The 22518-nt window shown below is 40.3% G+C and overlaps 1 protein-coding gene across 3 annotated transcripts in view; it reads left to right on the top strand.

The window, feature by feature from the left end:
• Window positions 1-22518, top strand: part of LOC136877049 (uncharacterized) — a 253668-nt gene that overhangs the window by 195809 nt on the left and 35341 nt on the right. For all 3 annotated transcript variants that reach the window (XM_067150866.2, XM_068228531.1, XM_068228530.1), the window contains exon 3: window positions 21508-21650. In XM_067150866.2, the coding sequence (XP_067006967.1) occupies window positions 21508-21650 (143 nt within the window). The remainder of the gene's footprint in view (window positions 1-21507; window positions 21651-22518) is intronic.

The raw sequence follows: 22518 nt of genomic DNA on the forward strand, positions 1-22518 counted from the left end.
ACAGGGTTCTCTGCCTAACAAGAGTAAAGAATTAGATTGATCTCCGTCCAAGGTATTCGTGACATCCTCCTCCGAAACAACATTTCAAATGCATCGATGCTCTTTTTGTCTTTGGCTTTCACTCTTCATGTTTCGCAGCCATAGAAAAGACTGAATATACTAAGATATGATTTTACTGATTGCTTGGTCACGCCAGATAGTTCGGTGCTTGTCCATAGCAAATTTTCCAAGAGCAATCATCTTCTGATCTTCTCCTCGCAGCTACGAGAAATGGTCTGCGAGGAGACATGATGAATAAATTAATAACATCTAGGCCACTAAATTTGAGTTTCCTCTACTAACAACCGTCACCTTAGTCTTGCTACGATTCACTTCCAATCCAAGCTGGCAACTTTCCCTTTCTACCTCTTGAAACAATTCAGCAAGGTCTTCACTACTTACAAACAGTAGTAGGCCTATCACCTGCAAAACGCGGATTCTGCAGCCTCCTCCTTCCTATAAATTTACACTCCACCATACCAGCCATTAGATGTCCTTCGCATGATGTATTCCCCGTATATGGTGAACAACAGGGGGGCAGTATGAAACCTTGCCTCACTGTTTCTGATAAACCAATGTCCATCTTGACTTTGGCGGTTTTGTCATCATATAAGTTCTTTATCGAAGTAGCAAGATGGAAAGCGACGCCCATTTCATGCAATACTTCCTAAATCTTGCACCAAAGAACACAGTTCTGACAGTCTAGAAAATAAATCAGAATTGGTATGAAGAATTCATACATCTTTTCATTGAGTTGTCGCATGTTGAGTATCTGCTCCCTTGTGCCTCGACCTTAAACAAAACCTGCTTGTTCTGGAGAAATTCTTCTCTGGATAGATGGCTTTAGTAGCTGGTGTATAATACAGTATGTAATAGAACTTTGGTAGCTGCCAGACCAAAGCGATAATTCGCTTAGTTACCACAGTTCAATGGGGATCCCTCTTTGTGTAAGGGTACGATTATGGAAGTAACCCAGTCTCGTGGCTACAATGCCATATTCCACGCACAATATTAAGTTCATGATCTCTAATAATGTCCTGAGGACCACAGGGCCCTCATCTGAGTGTCAGACGTACTTACCTCGTCCATCATTCCTACCCGACCTTCCTTGGTCAATTCGTACACTCTTCCGGCTGTGAGGCGTACGATGCCAAGGGTATCATTCATTTTCACGCCCTTCATGGCCCTCTCTTCCTTATGCCGAAACTTTTTTCTTCGTAGAATCATGTCTCATTTTTCTCTCTTCTGATTCGAGTTAAGAGAGGGTGATTGTCTGATTTTATTTTCTCTTAAAGGTTTTATTTAATCGGGAGACAGTGTGTTCGAACCCCACTGTCGACAGCCCTGAACATGGTTTTTCTTGGTTTCCCATTTTCACACCAGGCAAATGCCGGGACTGTACCTTAAGGCCACGGCCGCTTCCTTCCAATTCCTAGGACTTTCCTATCCCATCGTCGCCGTAAGACCTATTTGCGTCGGTGCGACCTAAAACAAATAGCAAAAAAAAAAAAAAAAAGTGTTATTTCCTCTTAAAGTAATACTTACTACCAGCATTTATCTATAGAATACTTCATTACAACCAGGCAGGATTTCTTGCTTAATAATGTACCATACTGGATGATTCATTTCAACGGACCAATTGAAGACCTGTTCAATGTTTTAGCTAAGGATATTTAATACGCCTCAGCATACATTAGGGTTAGGAGACGTAGCGGTTTCGATCTTTTCCTGAGAAACGGTCGTTCTACACACCAGTAAATCTACTGACTCGCATCTCCTGCATTTACCCACTCTCAAATATCAACCACTGCACCAGGACTCGACCCGATGCAACTGAACTAGCATCCATCCCAGAAGCATTGCGATATCAGTGCAACTAAACCAAACCAAACCCCATGGCACTACAGCCCTTGAAGGGCCTTGGCCTACCAAGCGACCGCTGCTCAGCCCGAAGGCCTGCAGATTACGAGGTGTCATGTGGTCAGCACGACGAATCTTCTCGGCCGTTATTCTTGGCTTCCTAGACCGGGGCCGCTATCTCACCGGCAATAGCCCCTCAATTCTAATCACGTAGGCTGAGTAGACCTCGAACCAGCCCTCGGGTCCAGGTAAAAATCCCTGACCTGGCCGGGAATCGAACCCGTGGCTTCCGGGTGAGAGGCATGCACGCTACCCCTACACCACGGGGCCGGCTAGGATGGTAGTATACTAAGTGAAATTGAATCATGGTGTAGCAAAGCTAATGCAGTGAGCGTACAGTTGCTATCAACTGTATTCTGAGAGGAAGAAGGCAGTTCGCGGACGGAAGTGTCCTTTAGTCGATCAGTTTTCAGACCGACTTGCTGAAGGGGAGTGAAAACTGGATGTATTCAGGATATTCCATTCATAATTTGGAAGTAACAGATATGAAGGTAGCGAGAATGATGGTACAAACAAGTGGAAGCAATGGCAGGAGGTACTCGTGAACGGGGAGGTGTAGACTATATTAGGAATGGATGAAGCTGTACGCATACATCGATTAAGGTGGTGAAGTCCTGTGAGGCGAATGGAGGAGCATAACTTATCTACGACGGTTATGAACTTGTCCATGGGTTATATGTACACTAGAGTCTGCAACACAGGAATCCATGTGCAGCTATTAAGATAGTCTACATCCTTCACCCTACACACAGCATTATACATCACAATAATATCGATGGCTCCAAGCATTAACATCGTAAGTCTAAGGGCCCTTTCACACGAGGCAACTAGTGGCGGCCACTGGTGGCGACAACTTACAGCGTAGCATTGTTTTAAATGAGAGCTTTCATACGTGGCGACTGCAGTTGCGGCAGCTGGAAACAGTCGCCTACAGTCGCTCGCTCGCGCAGCTAGCAGCCGCCACTTGGAGTCGCCGCCACTCGAGGAAAAGCATTTTTTTAATTGAGAGCTTTCACACTGTGCCACTAGTAGCCGCTACTTCTCACTGTCCACTCCAGTTTGATCCAGTTCGTGTAATTTAGGAAGTCGTGAATAACGAGCGTACTGCGTTCATTGTCAGATATGAGTGCAAACGTGGAAAGAAGTAGCCTTATTAGATTAACAGTCCGACTCGTTGGCTGAATGGTCAGCGTACTGGCCTTCGGTTCAGAGGATCCCGGGTTCGATTCCCGGCCGGGTCGGGGATTTTAACTTTAATTGGTTAATTCCAATGGCTCGGGGGGCTGGGCGTGTGTAGCGTACTCAACATTAGAAATCATCCTAGGTAGGGCCCTCACCTTCACAGATATGCAGGTCGCCTAATAGATCATCTAGTAGAAAAAGACCTGCACTAGGCCTCTCCGGAGGCCATACGCCATTAATTAATTATATTAACAGATGAACAAGTGAAACGGAAGATCTGACATATGAAGTTGAAAAATATCCCACGATTTGGAACGCTTCAGTCGATGAGTATGGAAAAGTGAACGAAGAAACGCATGGCGTAGCATTATGTTGAGGTTCTTCGCGAGTTTCATGACAAAACACCAGCAGAGAGAAACGAGATAAGTAAGCGTTTGCCTTATGTTTTACGTACCACCTTTTGTTAATTTGTTACAAGAAAACTCAATTTAGCAAAACAATTCTGTAAATTACGGAGTATATTCAGAAAAGAGTATTTCATTCATTATTTGCTTAAATTATTTTTATTGTAGTGAAAAGTTTTAATCATGAAGGAAATTTACATGGTAAGCAAGATAGCAATAGAATGAAAGATAAACGATCATCACTACTTAACTAATGTTATTAAAAAGAGCCCATTGGCAAATTGAAAATTACTAAACGCATGTAAAGTACAATTGTGTTTTTGGTGTCCATCTATGATCTGTATAGTACTCTAGACACTCTAGACACAATACTTATGTCTCTAAATACGATCCATTTGCCATGAAACTGCACCTTCCTCACTGATAAAGTAGTTGGCAAACTTGTCTCGTAAATTTCTGGCAAGAATTGATGTAGGTCCTGAAGCAGTGTGCATTTCAAACAATCCATCTACTGTCAAAGTATCTTCGATTTGAACACCATACCTCTCTCGTACAAAATTATGCAAAACACAACACACTTTCACTATGTCCTCTGTTAGTGTGGTGTCAACATCCAGTGGTCTATGGAAAATACGCCATTTGTTTGCAAGTATTTCAAAGGTACATTCAATGTACCTGCGTGCTGTTGAAAGTCTGTAATTAAAAGACGCGTTTCTTTACACTCAGAAAAGTGCCCGCATATGGTCGCAGTATATGACGGGAAAGACCAAAACCCTCATCATCTACAAAGGGCATTGACTCATCAAATCCTGTGTACGAGCTCTGTGGTGGATGATGCACCTTCATTGCTCTTGCCCTCCGTTTATTTATCTTTTTCTTTTGGATTAGCAAAGCAAGCAGAAGCAGTTCCTCACTCTTTATACCATTTTAGAAATGGGAAGTACACCTGTTTTCCGTACAGGCGATCGGCTGCCGCCACTAGTTGCCTCGTATGAAAGGGGCCTAAGGATAACCAGAATGAGTTGCGATCATCACCAGAACCATTATTTAAGTATTTTTCACCTGAATAAAACTTGCACCTCGAAACTTAGCAGCAATAATAGATCTTAACGTCGTCTGGTAGGAGAATGATAGCACAAAGAAAACTGAAACTGAAATTAAGATGTCTGTACAGAGGAAATGTTACAATGTTAATACTTGTAGCAGTCGATATGTAACTCATGTCCCGGAGTTGTTTTTCAGAAAAGGTTCTGAAGTGCACGCTGGTGCTCCTTGCAAGCCTTAATAACGCGGCAACCAAGCATTTCCGGCATTTTGCCTTCTTTACATATGAGTTTACTTTACGACACACCGACACAGATAGGTCTTATGGCGACGATGGGACAGGAAAGGCCTAGGAATGGGAAGGAAGCGGCGGTGGCCTTAATTAAGGTGCAGCCCCAGAATTTGCCTGGTGTGAAAATGGGAAACCACGGAAAACCATATTCAGGGCTGCCGACAGTGGGATTCGAACCCAGTATCTCCCGGACGCAAGCTCATAGCTGCGCGCCCCTAACCGCAAGGGGAAACTTGCCCGGTAGGTACCAATAGCAGAGTTCTTATGGCAACGATGGCATAGGAAAGGAATAGGACTGAAAAGGAAGCGACCGTGACCTTGACTGGGGTACAACCCGACCATTTGCCTGGTATAAAATGAGCCATATTCAGGGCTGTCACCAATGGGGTTCGTACCAACTATCTCCCAAATGCAAGCTGATAGCTACGTTCCCCAAACCGCGCAGCCACGTGCTCCGTATGTGAGGAATCCATAGGCATACTGTGACCGTTCGTGGACGCCGTGGTTTGTAGATAACCATGAACTATCAAATTATTTGCCGACTAGTATACAGAAGGTTCGCATGATACTCCACTCAGGGCATGGCCCTTCGAAGAGTATTCGGTCACATTCAGATAACGACGACTGAGCTATAGATACTGCCAATCATAAAATGTAAATTATACACTAAGGCAAAGTTTTCAAATAAATCGCAACAGAAATTGGAAGGATCACATTTTAATTTAAAAAAATCAATTGACTGAATATGAACAACTGAAATGAACAACGTAAAATAAATCATATGCATTCATTAACATTAACTAAGGACCGAGTCCATCTTGCATTGTCCATCATAAACCGGAAACAATTATTTAACATAAATTCACAGAAACGTAGAATCTTATGGATATATCAAAGTCTATCGGGTCATATTATGTCATTCACTCGTCGTCGCAAATGTTAATTGTACCTGTCCACTCCGCCTTGCCTTTCATAGTTATCATTGTTCCTATCTGACTAACTAAATATCAGTTAACTTGAACCCCCCAACAGATTTCAGCATTTATAAATGATCACACATAGCAACACAATACACATAAATGAGTAAAATGCACGTCGTTTCCACCCATCGAGCTGTTGGCTGCACCTGAAATGAATCTTTATCTACTGGCATGAAAATATCAGTTGGTACAGTCTGGACTGCGTCGAGGTCTGCCTTCACCATCAGCTGAAATGCTACTACAGCATGAATCTACTACAAGCATCTACTACATGTACATCGATCGCAATAGGTGATTCTGATCTGAAACATAACTATCATTGAGTTGCATTTTAAGACCCTAACCGTGCGCACATTCCAACATTTCGTTACTTGCAACTACGAATCTTAATTTATTAATTCATGTACTTGATGACTCTCTTCAATACCAATGCCTAACGCTGGACTAGCTTGTTCAATCATCTCACAAAATATGCGGCGGAAATTCTATTAACAACACCATTAACAACTTAACACGTCTCGAAACTCAATATAATTCGACACGCAAACCATAAAAATCAACCTAAATTATCTCGTGTCCGCCACGCTTTATGACGACCCTACGTTCGTCATCACATTGTATACCGCACAAATCATCACATCCTAACTGCACAAGCAATATTAAGGAAGAGCCTTATCAACATATACATGAACATTACCTAATACACCTTAATGAACATCCATATCACATCATGGGAATTATACCAAGATCACGCACCAATATTTCACACACACTATCACACTGCAACTTACCTGTAGTAAATGATATTATTTTTGTTTCACAGCGATAAATAATACGGACACAACGCAGTAAAACGTCTCATCCACGGTAATTGACGGCATACACTATTTACCCACGTATGATCAATCGCAACCCGACAAATACAACCGAAAATCTGTTAGATCGTTCAAGTTAACACACCCTTGTCACCTACGTGACATTGACAAAAGGACTAACGCTACTAAAGCATTCTAGGAAAGCAAAAGATAGACAAGTACAATAACTTATCTGGCTTCTTCATGGTAATTCCGCAGCGGTTTAATCATCATTTTTGTAATTCCGTCCATTCCGGCAGAGGCCTGAGTCCGCCAGGGCACTATATTGGTTTAGCACTTCATGTTGTTCATTTACATTCCCTGGTCAGATAGTGATTTAACATCTCCGGCCGCCACCTGAAACTTGAACAATATCATTAGGAATACAATTTCACACTAATTGTATTTTCACTATTCCAGTTTGATACTGGCCTGAGGAAACATATAATTCGAGGTTTGCAAATGATTTTGGCTATTATATAACTTATATCTGGGCTTATTCTTTATGTTTATCAATTACAGAACCAGATCCTTAAGCTTGCTTCTATTATCTTCCTTCATACAGTAATCAGTAAGTAAAACACGAACTCCTTCCATTATTATTTACAATAATAAAAAGTTGCTTTCCATAAGCAGAGAAATCCTATGCTAGCTATACATGTGTTTTTGACATTTGAGGAACTGAATAACAACTCTAACCTTCATCATAGAAGTTGCTAAAGGAAAACACACACTATTGTTCTTCTTCTTACTATGAAACACGTCAGCACGGGCCCATTAGATGATTTGCCATACGAAGTTTCATGCTAATCCATGGCCCCCTTATACAACTTCAAACTAGATATCATGTCTAGCCACATTCTTCTCAGCTGATGCTGACATTGTACTGAGCTCTTGCTTGTAAATAAAGCTGATCTTGACGTAATTCGACATGTACCACGGGGTCTTGAGTTCGATCCACCGGCTCTCATCCATTATGTCTATTCTACACTTACGAGTTGTATCGGTTCTTTTTATCAATATGCGCGTAAGCCGCATATTGACACGTTACACCTTTTTCCAAGTCATTGATACACATTTCATTTCACTTATGACTTTCAATGACCGGCCGACATATTGCTACAGGTCATTGAAAGGTCATATTCCCCCTCTACTTGGAGAAGAAATTTCGAATATGGGGAGAAATTTCTTATTATATCAGTCTTTGACTGGCTAAATCCTTCCTTTCTTAAAATATCAATACTTCCAAGCCTCATTTCCGAACAACTCGTGCTTATCACTCAGATCAAAACCCGTGTATTTATTTGCTACGTCTCATCATTCATCTTCAGAAGTATGCATTGGTATCAGCTTTATGAACATCTACTTCCTCGCTCGTGAGATCGTTTCCACTCAAGGTATCGTCTGTTATATCGTCCTCAAAAACGAGATTATTACATTATGTTGAATCCTATCCATTACCAAAAATGGATGTTCGAATGTAACTTTGCCAATCTCAACTGGAATGAACGTCTGCATCTTACAATTGGCAACCTTATCTGGAATAATCCCTCTTATCTTTATGTTGGCTACTGGCATTATGGGGACTCGTGCTCTGCGTTGGAGTTCTGTTAATAATACCTTTGAAATAATACTAATACTGGCGCCTGTATCCAACAACGAGTAAATTTTAATACCTAATATTGTGACCCATATGACCGGAAGTCCTCTTTTAATTTCAGATTCGCCCAATTGGCGGTCTTCCAACAACTCTTCGGGTTCAAATTCCCAAGATTCTATGTTTCCAATCACCCCTTCACGTTGCTCATTCAGTTGCTGCTTGAAATCTATCTTATTCTCCTTAAATTCTAATTTGGCGTTTTTTTTTCACCCCATTCCTCTCGTGGGAGTTATCATCAAATGAGGTTGCATTAGGATTAAGCATCCGGTCTGCAGCATCTTTTTTTTGTTGCCGCTGATACTCGAGACTCGACGCACCAATGCAATCTGCGTTCATCTCTTGACTCCTTATCGCTTCTTCCCAACGTTTAGTCTCTTGTTGGCGTTTTAATTCTTCTACGTATTTCCTCTTTTCTTGGTCAACGTCTCCTTCTTGATTTTCACTTCTATATCCTATCCTTCCTTGACTTCTATTCCTCCGGTACGGCCATCTATCTCGTTGGTAACCCCAACGTGTTCCTCTTCTAAACCGTGGATATCTTCCATTACCATTCTGACATGATGTCCATCTCCGGTCGCGTTGGTTGTCTTCTGAATTATCATGTCTCTCCTGCTTCTCTCTCCTCATGCAGTAGCATTGATTATTCCCCCGACATTCATTTTCCTGTTCCACTGTCGTTGCGACGTTTACCACTGGATCTACATGCCTTATTATTCTATTTCCGACTTGCGTGTTTGTGCTGTCAAGCTGCCTCAAAATTGCCTCTGCTTGCACCGCGGACTGTACGTTCGCTGTTGTCATCAACCGTTGAACATCAGGTGGAAATTGTTTAATTATGGCTCGCACCATTTCGAGTTCTGTTGGGGGTGAGTCAAGCTCTTTCAAACGGTGGAACTGCATGGTAAAATAGTCCGAGAAACAACTCGGTCCGCTGAGAGAATATTTTTTTGAATACAGCTCCAATCTGACATTTTGTTGAACGTCAATTCCCCAAAAACGTTCTAAGAACGCGCTCTTAAATCCGGCGTAGTCTTCAAAAATGTACCTGAACGTTTTGTACCATATCAGTGGTGCTCCGTCCAAATGTCGTTCCACTGCCTTTAATTGCCTCTCCGGCATTATTTTTGCCTCGCGGAAATACTCTTCGATTTCTCGAATGAACCCTCGAGGAGTCATTCCCGACTTTATATTTCCGGTGAACTTTTTTGGTCTATCTTCGTTTGTGCGTATTACATTTATTATTTGGGTTCCGTTCGCTGTATGCGCAACACTATTCTCACTACTGTCGGTGTTATATACCGGTATTTCAAACTGATAGTCTAGCTCAGTTTTCCTTTCATTATCGACCGATGACTGTTTCTCCAAAGTCGTCAACACAAGTTTCTTGGTTGTTTCAGAATCAATCCTCATATTCTGGATGTTCTTCTGTACATTTTCCAACTCGTCACTTAATTTCTTTATCTGCTGATCCGTTTGGGTCCTGTTTCTATCTGTCTCATCAATAATGGACTGAAATTTACTATTAATGTGTTCTTTCGCCGTATCCATCTCCTCATGAACTCCTCTATTGATTTCTTCAATATTTTCAGTCACTTTCCTAAACTTATCGTCCCAACTAGTATCCGATTCGATAATTTTCCCTTGCATAATAATTACTTCTTCTTTTAATTCATTAATATCACGGTCAACTTGTGTTTGAATATCGTTCACGTTGACCTTCAATTCAGCTTGAAGTTCGGTGAACCTCTCGTTAATCTCTTTTCTATTCTCATTTATTGCTACTGTCACCTCACTTCTCAAGCTTTTCATGTCCTCCTGTATGTCCGCCTGTATTTCGGCTATTCGCGACCCTAGTGCTGATATTTCTTCCTGCATCACCCTTGAGTTCTGCATGACTAATTCTGAAACAACACGCTGATTCTCTTTAATCTCTCTACTGGTCTCCTCCTGCCTTTCTCGTATTTCTCTTCGCATCTCATTTGCCACTGCTTCCTGTGACTCTCTAACCTCCTTTCGCATTTCAATAGCTGCCATTTCCTGTGACTCTCTAATTTCTTTTCGCACCTCATTAGCGGTCATCTCCTGTGATTCTCTAATTTCTTTTCGCATTTCGCTCGCCGACATTTCCTGCGATTCTCTAATTTCTTTTAATGCGACTCCCTGCGACTCTCTAATTTCTTTCCACATTTCATTAACGGTCGTTTCCTGGGATTCCTGTACTTTCGTCAATCTACCCGCTAACTCTTCTAGCAGTAACTTTACTTGCGCTAATGACGCCATCACTAATAACACTGATATTCAAGCAGTAAATGTCTTTATCCTACGTTCCTCAAATATCACCTAACCTATCACTATTGCTTTAGCAGCCACAAAATTCACTGATTAAGCCCTGACGAGCCCAAGCTCATACCGAAATGACCGAATAATTACCATACTCACATGAATGAACGAATAATCTGACCCTGATTAATTTATCCTTCCAACTTCTCATTGCCAAACTAAGTCTTTACCATCATCGCTCCGTTGCCTACTATACGCATCATCATCGAGCGGACAAAATACATCATTATTTTCGTTCAATGCCTCGCGATTGACAATCAAAATATAATATATTAACCTGCTCACTCGTCAATACTCAGCCCAACGGTGGGCGACCAAAAACACTAATACACTATGTGACCGTTCGTGGACGCCGTGGTTTGTAGATAACCATGAACTATCAAATTATTTGCCGACTAGTATACAGAAGGTTCGCATGATACTCCACTCAGGGCATGGCCCTTCGAAGAGTATTCGGTCACATTCAGATAACGACGACTGAGCTATAGATACTGCCAATCATAAAATGTAAATTATACACTAAGGCAAAGTTTTCAAATAAATCGCAACAGAAATTGGAAGGATCACATTTTAATTTAAAAAAATCAATTGATGAATATGAACAACTGAAATGAACAACGTAAAATAAATCATATGCATTCATTAACATTAACTAAGGACCGAGTCCATCTTGCATTGTCCATCATAAACCGGAAACAATTATTTAACATAAATTCACAGAAACGTAGAATCTTATGGATATATCAAAGTCTATCGGGTCATATTATGTCATTCACTCGTCGTCGCAAATGTTAATTGTACCTGTCCACTCCGCCTTGCCTTTCATAGTTATCATTGTTCCTATCTGACTAACTAAATATCAGTTAACTTGAACCCCCCAACAGATTTCAGCATTTATAAATGATCACACATAGCAACACAATACACATAAATGAGTAAAATGCACGTCGTTTCCACCCATCGAGCTGTTGGCTGCACCTGAAATGAATCTTTATCTACTGGCATGAAAATATCAGTTGGTACAGTCTGGACTGCGTCGAGGTCTGCCTTCACCATCAGCTGAAATGCTACTACAGCATGAATCTACTACAAGCATCTACTACATGTACATCGATCGCAATAGGTGATTCTGATCTGAAACATAACTATCATTGAGTTGCATTTTAAGACCCTAACCGTGCGCACATTCCAACATTTCGTTACTTGCAACTACGAATCTTAATTTATTAATTCATGTACTTGATGACTCTCTTCAATACCAATGCCTAACGCTGGACTAGCTTGTTCAATCATCTCACAAAATATGCGGCGGAAATTCTATTAACAACACCATTAACAACTTAACACGTCTCGAAACTCAATATAATTCGACACGCAAACCATAAAAATCAACCTAAATTATCTCGTGTCCGCCACGCTTTATGACGACCCTACGTTCGTCATCACATTGTATACCGCACAAATCATCACATCCTAACTGCACAAGCAATATTAAGGAAGAGCCTTATCAACATATACATGAACATTACCTAATACACCTTAATGAACATCCATATCACATCATGGGAATTATACCAAGATCACGCACCAATATTTCACACACACTATCACACTGCAACTTACCTGTAGTAAATGATATTATTTTTGTTTCACAGCGATAAATAATACGGACACAACGCAGTAAAACGTCTCATCCACGGTAATTGACGGCATACACTATTTACCCACGTATGATCAATCGCAACCCGACAAATACAACCGAAAATCTGTTAGATCGTTCAAGTTAACACACCCTTGTCACCTACGTGACATTGACAAAAGGACTAACGCTACTAAAGCATTCTAGGAAAGCAAAAGATAGACAAGTACAATAACTTATCTGGCTTCTTCATGGTAATTCCGCAGCGGTTTAATCATCATTTTTGTAATTCCGTCCATTCCGGCAGAGGCCTGAGTCCGCCAGGGCACTATATTGGTTTAGCACTTCATGTTGTTCATTTACATTCCCTGGTCAGATAGTGATTTAACATCTCCGGCCGCCACCTGAAACTTGAACAATATCATTAGGAATACAATTTCACACTAATTGTATTTTCACTATTCCAGTTTGATACTGGCCTGAGGAAACATATAATTCGAGGTTTGCAAATGATTTTGGCTATTATATAACTTATATCTGGGCTTATTCTTTATGTTTATCAATTACAGAACCAGATCCTTAAGCTTGCTTCTATTATCTTCCTTCATACAGTAATCAGTAAGTAAAACACGAACTCCTTCCATTATTATTTACAATAATAAAAAGTTGCTTTCCATAAGCAGAGAAATCCTATGCTAGCTATACATGTGTTTTTGACATTTGAGGAACTGAATAACAACTCTAACCTTCATCATAGAAGTTGCTAAAGGAAAACACACACTATTGTTCTTCTTCTTACTATGAAACACGTCAGCACGGGCCCATTAGATGATTTGCCATATGAAGTTTCATGCTAATCCATGGCCCCCTTATACAACTTCAAACTAGATATCATGTCTAGCCACATTCTTCTCAGCTGATGCTGACATTGTACTGAGCTCTTGCTTGTAAATAAAGCTGATCTTGACGTAATTCGACATGTACCACGGGGTCTTGAGTTCGATCCACCGGCTCTCATCCATTATGTCTATTCTACACTTACGAGTTGTATCGGTTCTTTTTATCAATATGCGCGTAAGCCGCATATTGACACGTTACACCTTTTTCCAAGTCATTGATACACATTTCATTTCACTTATGACTTTCAATGACCGGCCGACATATTGCTACAGGTCATTGAAAGGTCATAATACCTATAGTTGTACCCACTTTTTCGTTACAGTAATGTATGTATGTATGTATGTATGTATGTATGTATGTATGTATGTATGTATTAGAGATATTACGGCGTGCTTTGTTGTGAAGGATAGTCGACATTTCGACTGATTAGTACATTGTAAATTAGGGCATTACAATTAGAAGTATTCTGGGAAAATGTTGTCACAAGTAAATCACTCGCAATACGTCACGCTACAACTAAAACAGTCTTCCTCCCACCTGCATCACTGTCCTCAGTCGAGGAGTTGTAACTGCACTCAGACTTAGCGACTGACACACTGCAGTGTGGACAGTTTGTATGATGTCACGTAGAATAACATGCTTTGTACGACTCTCGTGTGTACAAGCCAATGTTTACTCGCGATTGCGTAGTCGTACTTTCTCTATTCTAGCTTTTCGGTTGACGTTGTTCCTTGACAGATGTGTTTATGGGGATTTATTTTCTTACTGGCTGTGGTAAAACCACGCTCTCTCCCCTCACCCCCTCCTTGTCAGTGGTCTTGAGAAATTTAATTTAAATGAAGAAAAATCCTCTCTTGTTTTAATAATATAATTAATAATTAGAGGGTGGATCCAAATACACTTAAACTGAAAATTATGCATGCATCTATGTACTAAAAACCAGGAATATATGCACTCATATATGCACTATTGCATAGTATAAAAATGCTTGTTTTTCCTCTATGAATAAGGTTGATCCTCCAAATAACCACTGCTGAAGTAGAATACTTGTAGTTGCTTTTTTCTTTTGGCATGATTTCTAGTATTGGTCTGGATTGGTCAGGTCGGGCTAGTGACAAGACCATAGGAACAAAGAAATTGGTGGCATTATTTACTTTCAAGTTTTCTCGGTTTTACTTCTTCTATATAAGTATGAATGCTTTTTGGAGTGGGTGGGATTAGGTCTTGGCATGTATCGAGGGAGGATCTCTCCTTTATGGTACTTCATGTATCGTAAAACATCCTTCTTCTATGATTCCAACAAACGAACCGAATAGCAAAACACCATCGAAATGCATTGTAAAGGCTTCCGGCGGCGAATGGAATTTTTAAATTTCATTCTTTTGCATTGTTGTATAGATTTGAATATTAAAATACAAAGTAATCAGAAAACTGCAATTATTTACTTATATGCGCGTATGTCAAGAATATGTTCGTATTATGTATATATGCATTTATATGCACTATAAAACTCAGCCTTTCCATTTAAAATGGTATAATTTTTTACAAGTGGCTTTATGTCGCACCGACAAAGATAGTTCTTATGACGACGAAGGGATAGGAAAGGACTAGGAGTGGGAAGGAAGTGGCCGTGGCCTTAATTAAGGTACTGCCCCAGCATTTGCCTGGTGTGAAAATCATAAACTACGGAAAACCATATTCAGGGCTGCTGACAGTGGGGTTCGAACCCACTATCTCCCGAATAAAAGCTCACAGCTGCGTGCCCCTAACCGCACGGCCAGCTCGCTCAATTCAAATGTTAATAGTGGCCTTTATTTCTTTTGGGCATATTATATGAAACAACAAAACATGCAAATATGCTAAAATCCGCCCTTTAATTATAATGTTATTGATTTTACGTCCCAGTGACTACTTTTACGGTTTCCGGAGATGCCAAGGGGGTGGAGTTTTGTCTCGCGTGAGTCCTTTACTAGCCGAAGATCTGGCTGACGTATTTGAAAACCACCGGACTGAACCTGCCAACTACGGCTCAGAAAACCAGTGCTCCAATCATCCGAACCACTCAGTCCGACATGCTTTTGTTTTACAAGATGCATTTTACTTAGTCCTAGTCTTCTTTGTTTCCTTCCAAACAAGGGACGCGTTAGCATCTCTTAACATCGTCTTAACAAACCCATTTGCCATTTCACCTCTTTAAGGGGAGACGTGCACGAATTCCTTTAAAACTATGAAAAATGTGTATTCTTGTTGGCATTTCTCGCTTATTATGTTGAGAATCCATTCCCAAAAGACCGGAAGAGTTGGCCGTGCGGTCACGGATGCACGGCTGTGAGCTTGAGTGCAGAAGATAGTGGGTTCGAATCCCACTGTCGGCAGCCGTGAAGATGGTTTTCCGTGGTTTCCCATTTTAACGCCAGGCAAATGCTGGGTCTGTACCTTAATTAAGGCCAGCGCCATTCCTCCCAAATCCTAGGCCTTTCCTATCCCATCGTCGCCATAAGACCTACCTGTGTCGGTGCGACGCAAAGCAAATAGCAAAAAAAAAAAAAAAAAAAATACTGTCGCACATTTTTCTGTAAGGAAATTACAAAATATATAATTTGATGGACTGCAGAGTGTAATATATATAATTTTTGTTGTATGTATGTATGTTGGGTATTCAGCCCGAAGGCTGGTTGGATCCTCAACAGGTTCACCATTAGCTGTCATAGATGGCCTAGGTGTCACTGAAGAGGCGTACTAGGGAAATGAGGAGTGAGGTAGTTTCCCGTTGCTTTCCTCACTGAGCCAGATGTTGCTATTGCACATCAATCTGCCAAGCCCACTGAAATGCGTGCACCAACCGACGCTATGAGCGACATTTTAACACCATTCATAGCAGGGACTGGCTGCATTAGGAATGGCATTACTAGCGTCACTCATACCTCAGCCACTTTCATATTGTCAAAGCCAAGTATAAGACTGAGACAGGCCAATGAAAGTAACAATTTTATTCTAGCCCATACCAGAAGACATAGTGCACTGTAAACACTACATCTTGCCAATAAAGGCCTTAATTTTTGTTAACTTTTCAAATTCAAAAGTTAATTTATGTTTTAAAATGTAAGTGGGAATGAAATAAGAAACGCCTGGCAGGCATTAAAACATCTAGGTCTTAAATATTCCTAAAAATTACAAGGTCCAGGACCTTACCGTTGTTGAAGAAAAGGTACATCAATATGACCACAATTCAAATTTGGAAAAAACATAATCTTCAAGAACATTTTATATAAATTAAGTGAATAATGTTTATAGCTGAGACCAATGTATTCTTTTTGCTAGGGGCTTGACGTCGCACCGACACAGATAGGTCTTATGGCGACGATGGAATAGGAAAGGCCTAGGAGTTGGAAGGAAGCGGCCGTGGCCTTAATTAAGGTACAGCCCCAGCATTTGCCTGGTGTGAAAATGGGAAAGCACGGAAAACCATCTTCAGGGCTGCCGATAGTGGGATTCGAACCTACTATCTCCCGGATGCAAGCTCACAGCCGCGCGCCTCTACGCGCACGGCCAACTCGCCCGGTCCAATGTATTTTAATCAGTGTGCAGAGTTCCTTGATCTAACTCAAATAGTCTGTGAGTTACAGAGAATTAAGAAAATCAATGAATTTTCGTGTATTTTCTCCTTAAGAGATCAGCTCTTTCCATGATCGAGCTTGTTGCTCGAATCACTAGGAGATGGTCCGATGACCACTCCAGCACTAGTGTTAAACTAGCCTGAACGTGACAGCAGGAATGAACCAGCTGGTACTCGAACTCTTGCACTGGAGTAACGGTGCTCTCACTCATTAACACGAATCGTCACCGTGACTTGTAACTCGTAGACGAAGTGCGGACCGTTCCAAATTAGGGAGAAGAATGTTTCTTTTCTGTTCAGACAGAAATTCGCCATCGCACAGGAACTAGATGAGGGTCTCCGAGAAGTCTGACATAGCTGTTATAGACCACTGCAAATAGTCTACATTCCTTGAGTAACTAACGATGTGTATGCCTTGAATCCTACTCTGTTACTTTGGTATTTAGGGTAAGTGTCTTCAGAACGAATAGCCAGTTGCTGCACAGCTAACTCATGTACGTACTGAGAGTGTTATTATAACGACATGAACTGAACTGCTGGCAATGTACTGTTAGATTCGCAGTATTTAATTTGAGAATATTACTCGTTTGTGTGGAGGAGTGTTTTTTTTAAATGAACTTGTGACTTGAAGAACATTCCAACTTCAAGGAAGTGAAGTTTCCCGGAGGCACAACCAATTAAGTATTCATAAAGTAACCGGTATAGAGCATTTATTTGTATTGTGAAAAACATATAGTCTTTTACAGCAATACATTTTTGAAATATGTTATTGTATGCCTTAATTATGTTTAGAATAGTTTCACGGATTTTGGACGTTCTTCATATAGATGGATGGAAATGTTGAATAATCGCTCCTTTGTACAAAAGCTGCGGGAGAAATATATTTAAAATGTACTTTCTCATAAGTACAATCCACAGTTAGTCTGCATATAACACTTATTGGTTCAAGAGAAACAAAAAGATATGTAACCTCTTAATACCAAATTTAAACAATGTCACTCATTTCACCGATCTCTTCCTCATTCATTTCTAGGTTTCTGATGTATCCAATAGTGTTAGATACTATTTATTTATTTATTTATTTATTTATTTATTTATTTATTTATTTATTTATTTATTTATTTATTTATTTATTTATTTATTTATTTTGCTAGTGGTTTAACGTCGCACTAACACATCGAATGATTTTTCAGCGACGCGAGGATGGGGAAGGGCTAGGATTCGGATGGTAGTGGCCATGGCCTTAATTAAGGTGCAGCCCCAGAATTTGCCTGGTGTGAAAATGGGAAACCACGGAAAACCATCTTAAGAGCTCCCGACGATGCTCTTCGAGCCCACCATCTCCCGAATGCAAGCTCACTGCCAACTTCCTCGGTGCTAGAGATTTACGCGTATTACGTGAGTTTACATGTTTTTCAGCTCTGCAATGTATCAACAATACATTTGTGTAACACCTTATCACAGATCTTTTGAAGCAGGATTATTTTAAAAAATCAAGAACCAAATCTCCAGACATTTCAGTTACTGGAAATTTAACTTTCTACTGAGAGCACGCAGCATTCAAACACTTCCATTTTGTCTACCCTTCACTTCATCTTTTCGATGAAAGCAGATCCGTATATCTGAAGACAGTCCCAACTCCAGGAATTATTCAGCTGCATAGAATTTTCAGACTGCCATGTCACAAGTAATTAAACGGAAAAGGACCTTCATTTTTGAGTAGTAGATGCATTTCAACTAAACCTACCTTGCTCCAGGTTCGATTCTTGGGCGGTTCAGGAATTTTAATCCTGAACCTGGCGTCACTCAGTCTCGTGAGACCAACTGAGGGGCTGTCTGATATCACTAGCAGTGGACCCGATCGCGAAAACCAAACAGTAAAGCTGAGAATGTCATCAAGCTGACCACGTGACACTCCATTATCTGAAGGCCGTCTGGCTGTAAAATCAATGGCTTAAGTGGCCTACAAACCGCACGCCGATTTGAATTTCAGAGTTACTTTTAGAATTTAAAAAATATGGAATATAAAATCGTTGCATTTTTCTATGATACGCAAGATCTATTTACTCCTATTAAAATTAAGTTAATGCCATTCGCAGCTCTTGTTAAGTTACATCACTTAAGTATCATGTTGTTATTGGAGATTCTTCAAACATACCCAAAAGGTTTCATAGCAGAAGTATGGAGGACATCCGCCCTTGCTGGCGAGGCCTAGTATTTACAGTATTGGTATTGGCTACAATAAATTTGTTACTGTCATTGACCTGTCTGTCTCATCCTCATTTGAAATGATTGGAGAATGAGCCGTGCTAGTAATGCCATTCAGTACGCAGTCAGTTCCTGTTATGAATGGTCACCCATAGGGGCGGTTACTGCATCCATTTCAGTGGGCTTGGCAGGCTGATATGTAATTGCAACTTCCGGCTCGGTGAAGAAAGCAACAGGAAACCACCTCATCCCGAATTTCCTTTATACGCATTTTCGGTGTTAACTAGGTCGTCTATGCCAGCTGATAGTGGAGCTTGTGAGGTTCAAACCAATCTTCGGGATGAATACGCAGCCAGCCAACCAACCAACCAAACAAACAAACAAACAAACAAACATCTATACATACGTAGGACACACAATGTAAACTAGCGCTATCAAGGAAGGCTTTTTTTAAGAAAATAAATCTATTTTCTTTTTTTTTTTTTGCTAGGGGCTTTACGTCGCACCGACACAGATAGGTCTTATGGCGACGATGGGATAGGAAAGGACTAGGAGTTGGAAAGAAGCGGCCGTGGCCTTAATTAAGGTACAGCCCCAGCATTTGCCTGGTGTGAAAATGGGAAACCACGGAAAACCATTTTCAGGGCTGCCGATAGTGGGATTCGAACCTACTATCTCCCGGATGCAAGCTCACAGCCGCGCGCCTCTACACGCACGGCCAACTCGCCCGGTCTTTCTATTTTCTTTAAGAATGGATATTAGGAAAATGTTTCAGAAGCCTTTTATGCATAGCTTGGCACGGTGTGGGAGTAAAATATGGATAGTGACATGTGCAGAAAGAAACAGAATTGAAACCAAGGCTGTACCCAGGATATCTTTCGCGGTAGGGATGACTTTTATTTGGGGGGGGGGGGCGAGCTTCCGAAAACAAGATAGGGGCTAATAAAAACGTTATATATTAAGTTATAAGATAGATTTTATCGAATAAGAATGTTGTTAGACCTTTTTGAGTGTTTTACTACTTTACGGGTTATGTGGAAAGGTCGATTCATATCTGTCTAATGGGCGCTATACCACATGCGCGCAGCGCGAGACACAAATTTCTGTCATTTGTTTAAACACTGAGATAGCCAAATTAATTTTTCACTGTAAATATTTAAAATTTTGACAAATCTTGTAATGGGTTGATAACACGAACATATTTCTATGCGTTTTCCAAAAATTATTTAAGTAAAGAAAAGGCTAACGGAGAGTCATATTTTTATTTAATAATTCATTCGTTTATAAATAGTAAGTCTATATTTAAATTTCATTCATTTAAAACTTACATTCATAAAGTAACACATTTTAAGAAACACTGAGCAAACACTTTTACAGTACTCTGAATGTTGCTATCTTTTTTGCTATTTGCTTTACGTCGCACTAACACAGATATGTGTTATGGCGACGATGGGATAGGAAAGGCCTAGGAAGTGGAAGGAAGCGGCCATAGCCTTAATTAAGGTACAGCCCCGGCATTATTTGCCTGGTGTGAAAACAGCTATCGAGCTCGGTTCTGAATGTTGCAAAGTTAGGTACTTACGTACTTATAGCCGAAGTATCCTTCATAATTTTATAATGGATTTGTTCATACTTTTGTTTGAGATTTTAGTATACATATATTCAATAACACGAACTTTTTAAAAACTGGAAGTGATTATACTTTCGCTCCTACAGACAAGGTGTTAATATTTCATGAATTATATACGCAAATAAATTATTATTCAACAAATTAAATTAAAAGATTACATATGTTTGAAGTCTATTCATCCCCACATTCCAATAAACTATTTCTTTTTCTTCTTACACTTTTCCCACACCCATTGTGTCGCGAGACATGTTTATTAGGCCCCGTTTCACCACCAGATGCTCTTCCTGACACCAACCACATGCGGAGGGATGTAATCACTATAGCATGTTTTTGTGGTGGTTTGTAGTGTGGTGCGTTGTCTGAATATGAAGAACCCCAATAAACTATAACATTTAACTCAAATAAAAGTAATTACAATAACGTTATTATTGTTATTTATATATTTGATAATACGTTTTCACAAAACTTGTAGGTCTGTTGCTGTATTAGAATACGGATCACACGATATTACGATCAAACTAGCAATAAGTTATTAATAAATAACTAACTAGTTAACTCGTACTCAAAACGATGCGCTGGGGAGCAATTGACCTATGAAGGATCGAACTGCATAGTTTATGAAAATATTTGATGATATCGATAGGAAATCATATGATAAAGCTGTCCGCTCAGTACAAGGTGAGAGTTACGACTTGTGTTCACTAAATATTGGATACTCTTTCATTGTTATTGTTTTAATTCTTCCTCGTATTATGCATCTTTTATTTTCCTCTGGCAGTGAACTTGAATTTTGTTTCAGCAATTCAACATTTGACTGCGGAACCAGATTTCCGAGATGTCACTCTGAGGTGGGAGTACATTCGACAAGCTCCTGGACTTGCGGGATTCCAAGTCCGCTACTGTGAACTGCAAGCGTGGGGCCCTCATCGCTGTAGGACTAAGGTACAGTACGGAGTCCTTCACGGTCTTTTTGTGACGGGTATAGCACGTAACATATAGTTCAACATATTGCTGGGTCTCATATAATCATGTACCCAAATATTCCCTTAAGATACTAATAAATTACCTAAAAATAACTCATTTTCCCTTAATATTGAAGTATAAAATCAATGCGAAGTAGGATATCGTTTACATTTCCAAGCACCGAATGTATTATTCAATCTCTTATTTTTTATATTTACAGGACCTATGTTCGCCGAATGTTGGTCTCAGACTTAAGTAATTTAACAACAAACAATTTTTTTTTTCCTCTCTTGTATTAATTACAAAATAGAATAATGTTAAGCAACACGCAGTCGTAACTGACAAAGCTGATCACATAGTTAATCAATGGAATTTCTTACACGAACCGGGTACAACCACTAACATACTCCGCACAAGTTGACTATGCAGTTTTGGTCACGCAGATGTGAGCTTGCATTCGGGAGTTGGTAGGTTCGAACCCACAGTCGGCAGCCCTGAAGATGGCTTTCCGTGGTTTCACATTTTCACACCACGATCGCTTCCTTCCTAGTCCTGTCCTATCCCATCGTCGCCGTACGACCTGTCTGTGTCGATGTGACGTAAAGGAAAGAGCAAAAAGAAAACCACGTTCTCTGCTGTACGTTGGGTTGCCGCACCTTCAGGCACATGCTCCGCAGTACTGTATGTTGGGTCGCTGCACATGACAAGCGTATTCGTAAAGAAAGGAAAGTTAAAAGAAAATTACAATTTGCATTAATATTGTTGCACGTTTCATCGCAACAAATGTTCAAAATAGACCTCTACGTATTCTGCACACAGTTCAACTCTTCTCACTATGGTCTCTTGT

The sequence above is a fragment of the Anabrus simplex genome, chromosome 7 (genome assembly GCF_040414725.1).
Source record: "Anabrus simplex isolate iqAnaSimp1 chromosome 7, ASM4041472v1, whole genome shotgun sequence".
In the NCBI taxonomy this organism is placed as follows: Eukaryota; Metazoa; Arthropoda; class Insecta; order Orthoptera; family Tettigoniidae; genus Anabrus; species Anabrus simplex.